This window comes from the organism of the source record quoted next, unplaced genomic scaffold (assembly GCF_019419815.1).
Source record: "Pyrus x bretschneideri cultivar Hongxiangsu unplaced genomic scaffold, Pyrus_bretschneideri_v1 Contig11, whole genome shotgun sequence".
Taxonomy (NCBI): domain Eukaryota; kingdom Viridiplantae; phylum Streptophyta; class Magnoliopsida; order Rosales; family Rosaceae; genus Pyrus; species Pyrus x bretschneideri.
In genome coordinates this window covers 3437024-3441873 of record NW_025999402.1, presented here as the reverse complement: position 1 = coordinate 3441873, position 4850 = coordinate 3437024, and the positions used below count along the sequence as shown (strand labels likewise).

The 4850-nt window shown below is 36.1% G+C and overlaps 1 protein-coding gene across 1 annotated transcript; it reads left to right on the top strand.

The window, feature by feature from the left end:
- Positions 1-955: 955 nt before the first annotated feature.
- LOC103966320 lies at positions 956-2758 on the top strand. Its single transcript, XM_009379474.3, has 2 exons — positions 956-1981; positions 2208-2758. Exons 1-2 carry the CDS (start codon positions 1081-1083, stop codon positions 2564-2566), a joined length of 1260 nt encoding a protein of 419 aa, XP_009377749.2. The 5' UTR covers positions 956-1080; the 3' UTR covers positions 2567-2758.
- Positions 2759-4850: the final 2092 nt, after the last annotated feature.

Genomic DNA, 4850 nt, shown 5'->3' with positions numbered 1-4850 from the left:
ATAAAGTATATTTAGTAATTCATCTCTATTTGTTAAGAAAATTAAATTAATGGCACATCAGGTATTGCACATTTTTTGGTCATTTCACACAAGCACAACTGTTTTACATAAAAGTTTGCCAAACACTATAATACTGCTTTTTTTCCAAAAGCACTTTTACAAAAATGTTTACCAACCACTCTGCTGCTTTATTTTACAGTTGCTTATTCTCATAGCACAGTAAAAACACTTTTTTTTTTCAAAACACAATAATACCAAATCAGTCCTAAATTTGTTTGGTAAAGCAAAAAAAAATGTTTTTTAAAAAAAAAACTGGAAAAGTATAGAAAGGCAGAAGCATGGTCTACCATGTTTTTTTCAAAGCATAGTAATCAAAGCTCATTTAATGAATTTTTCAAATAACAAATATATCCCCACATGTTTTACAAAATTATAATTTTTTCCCTTGCATTATTGTTTTTGACAATTATTATATCACATTAAATACTATATCATTTTTAGTCATTTAACATATTCAAAACAATTTATATAAAAATTTATCAAACACTCGGACACATTTTTTTTTTATTTTATTAAAAACACTTTAAAAAAAATAGTTTACCAAATACTTAACAAATTTATTTTACAATTGTTTATTTCTGCAGTACAACAAAAACAGTTTTTATAAAAAGCGCAACAAAAACAGTTTTTATTAAAAGCACATCGACACCAAATTAGCGAGACTTGAAAATTACAGAAGAATACATACAATGATTAGGTACAGTGACTAAAAAATTATGAATTATAAATATTATTTAACATGACTGACAACAACAACACGGTGACAGACCATTTTGTGTTTAACTATACATTCTTTACGCGACCAAAGTGCGCGTCTGACCACCAATTTTCCCATATTTTTATAAATTTCTACTTCCCTAATGTGAACTCAACGACCAAAGTCTTCAATCCTTCCTTGATAAACCACTAACACCACCACCATATTCGAATCACCCAAAAAAAACCCCTCTCACTCCAGAAACACGACTTCAAGTCTCTCTCAGTCTCTCTCTCTCTCTCTCTCTCTAAAAAGTTACAGTCATGAGTGGTAACTCAGCTCATCAGACCTCTGGCTGTTTCAATGGCATCCTGCGCCGGCTTTTGTGCAATGGAAGCGTTCCAACACACCCATCAGATCAAATTCCAGAATCTAACACTACCCAACTCGCAAAATCCTCCAGAAAACAAAACCCTGATCCCAAAATTCAATCTTCAGCTTCTGTCACGCCTGGAATCGTGGCAAGGCTGATGGGTTTGGACTCGTTGCCGGAAACAAATTGGGTTTCAAGAGCCCCGGAGTTGGTCAGTCGAAGTAGGTCGTTGAGTTTTGCAGATTACTTGATGGGTTTTGACTCGAATGATCAGCAGGATCATCCGCATCGTAGGGTTCGAACCTCGGTTTCTTTTCGTGAAGTTCCGGAGGTTATGCATCGTCAGAAGAACAGCCATGATTTTCTGGTTGTGTGTTTGGACAATGTGGGTGAGAAATCGAAGGGAGTTGGGTCGATGGTGAAGAAATCTGAGGTGGGGTTTGGGGAACTGGGGCAGGGGAAGAAGGAACAGAGTAGTAAGAAGAACAAGGTGAAGAATGATGAGATTATGAAGGAGAAGAAGAAGGAAAAAACTGTAATGATAAAGCAAAACAAGAAGATTTCTAGGTTAAAAGATGAGCCCAGAAGGGAAATTGGTGCAAAATCTTCGAAGGGTTACAAAAATGTTGGTGCGAATTTGAAGGGGGAGAGCGGAAATCTTGCATTGAAGAAAGCAACCGAGAAGAAGAAAGTTGTGGTGGAACCAAAAATCAAGAAGAGAAACCATAAAAATGAAGCTGAGAAGGGAAAAGAGGCTGCTGAATTTCATGGCTCCTCAGAGAACGATGCAAGCCCTGTTTCAGTTCTTGACATTGATGACATGTTGATCGAGCATGAAGCTTGGTTATCAGGTTTGTTCTGTTTCCAACAAATTTTTATTTCTGATTACAAATATTCTAATCACTCTAATCGAAATTGCGAAAAATGGATTCGATACTGGTTGCTAATCAACTTGAGTAAGCGCATGTCTACTTTTGTTTCCTCAGTTTTCATTGCAAAATGCTAAGTAATTTCATTTAGCACATTGTCTAACCAATTCATTCTAAATTCATTTTTGTGTGTTAATTTTTCTTATAGGATATTCAATTCCCATGGATTTGAACTCCACTGTGAAACCGTCACCAAAAGCTCCTTTTAGTGACAGCTCAGAAGTGAAGGCAGCAAAAAGGAAAGATTTTGAGCCGATTAACGAAGAGGAAACCAGAGACTACGCAAAGCTGCTGGCTTCCAAAATCCAAAATTGGACGGAGGAGGATTTGAAAGAATCAAACTGGGTGGCCAAGAATGTGGTCGGGTTCGAAGGTTTCGATGAAATCTGCGAGGAATTTGAAGGGCGGATCCTTGACACGCTATTGCACCAGGCCATTGATGAATTTATTGAGATTTCTTATGAAAATATGTGGGGAAATCTGTGGACTTGCAATGCTGCTAGTTGAAGAACTAAGAAACTTCTGAAATGTTGTAAATATTCAAGTTTCTCCGTCCAGAACTTTGAAACCCTAGACTTTTGGTTGAAGCTTCAACCCTTCTATTTTGGTGTGAAAAGAGTTTGAGACTTTTAGCGACAACTGAGGCATTGCCTGCAAGTATATCAGCAACGAAAATTTAATTTAATTTCAATAATTTTATATGCTTGTCTTGTGAAAATGTTGATCATCCAATTTAGTCGAAGTCAATTAAAATATACCTATGAACACACTGTAATAAGATTGTAGATAAACTTTGAAAGAATAGACTGTCGTGACGAAATTTCTAACCGGTCCTAAAAAATAATGTTGAAGATAAAGAGTGTTAATGCTACAATATTATGTCACGTCTACACTAGTAAATCACAGCAAACTATTATAATCACCCAAAAAAAACAAAGCTTTGTGTATAAGAATCCACTGGTGGAAAGAAGAAATATTCATTATTTTTTGTGAAAATTTTGATGACTTTTGTAGTCGTATTTCATAGGTCCAAGAAGTCAACAATCCTAGAGAAACCTTGGCCATCTTGCATGTGATTAATCTGTACACTTATTGCAAATTCCATCATGAGATTATGAAAGCTAACGTCCGATCGATATAAGTCGTCACTCATAATTATAGTGAGAATCGAATTATGATAGCATCGGTTTTACGGTTTGTGAGATTGTGAATTATAACTGTAAACGACCAATGGTAGCAGTTATTTACTAAAGATATGTGGTAATTCTCTCTATTTCTGACATGACGTGAAAGGATTACCGGAAGCTGAAGCCCTACCCGTAAGCCACCTTAGCACTTTGGTAATTCTAATAACAAGAAAAATATCCATATAGTAGCTTGACTAGCCACTCTCACAAACGTGTAGGACTGTGAGTACTGGAGGTTGTACTTATATAAGGACCGATACTCTCTTCTCATCAAGTGGCAAATGGTCATTAGACAAATGATTTATTTTTTTAAACACATGTCAAACATTTATGTGGCAGGTGGTGCCACTAAAACTATGTTCTAGTTACGATAAAGAATCTCTCCTACATAAGACTGATAATACCCAATACAATATAAATTATTGTCTTATAAAAATATTTAACCATACAATTGATTATGCTGACAGACTCAAATTTTTCCCCTCAAAAACACATGCAGCATTCATCTAGACACGATGAGCGTGTCTCCACATGTGTTCGGCAAATTGACATCAAATCATGCATGCCAAGTGCTCGATTGTAAATAAGAAATGAGAACTGTATAAACTATTAAGAGAATTATATGGATCATAAATCTTAACTCGTGTGACATTTTTTATCTTATAGAACAGAGCGCTTCCACTTTCCAATAAACCCAAGAACACAGCCACGAACATGAAAGAGAAATGGAAAAGAAAATAAACAACCAAGAAAAAGAACATTCATTGAAATGGAAAGCCCCTTAGGCTCCTAATATTCACCAACCTTCTTAGAAAGTAAATGGCATTGGTACTTGAAACATTTGATCATTTGGGATCGAGTGCGATCAGTAAATGAACATTGTAAAAAATGTACAGTTACCGCTACAAGGAAATTGAGGAGAAAGGCCCTATCCACTACGGCAAACCACTACCGCAAACCACTACCTGCCTTCTTTTTTCCTTTCTATAGTTTAGTTTGAATAGTATTTTTAAACAATAAGAGCATATATAACACATGGCTTTTAGCCCAGACAAGAAGATCTAGTCCCAAGTTGCAAAGAAAGCTTTCTAACGCACCTAATCAGCCTAGGCTAGTTGGAGCCCAATTAAGGCTCCTTCAGGTTATGTCCAAGACTTCATGTTTTGGACAATACATGTAGCCAATGAAAACGAGTCACCTAACACTTTTTATCTTCTAGCCTTAATGGTCATTAAAACAACACAAAATTTGAAAGGCTAAATTTCATGAATGATGTTAGTTTGAGGGGCGAGATTTTATCTTTAGCCCATGAGTCCATGACCCCTGCCCTTACCATTATACATGCACACAAAGTTTGAAATCATAACGCTTAGAAACTGAATGAAAAATCGAAAGATCGATGAAAAATGTTAATCGAATGCAGGTTTTTCAAAAGAAATTGAAGCAAGAGACACAATAAAGGAGGACACAGCAATGCAATGTGAACGCCCTGTTGATTGAATAAGCTTGTGTTATGGGTGCCTAGCCAACATGTGCAGAACTGGTCGATGTGTTTGTGGCTGTGCAAACAACAACGCCATTGCAGAAGCAATCACTGGTATGAA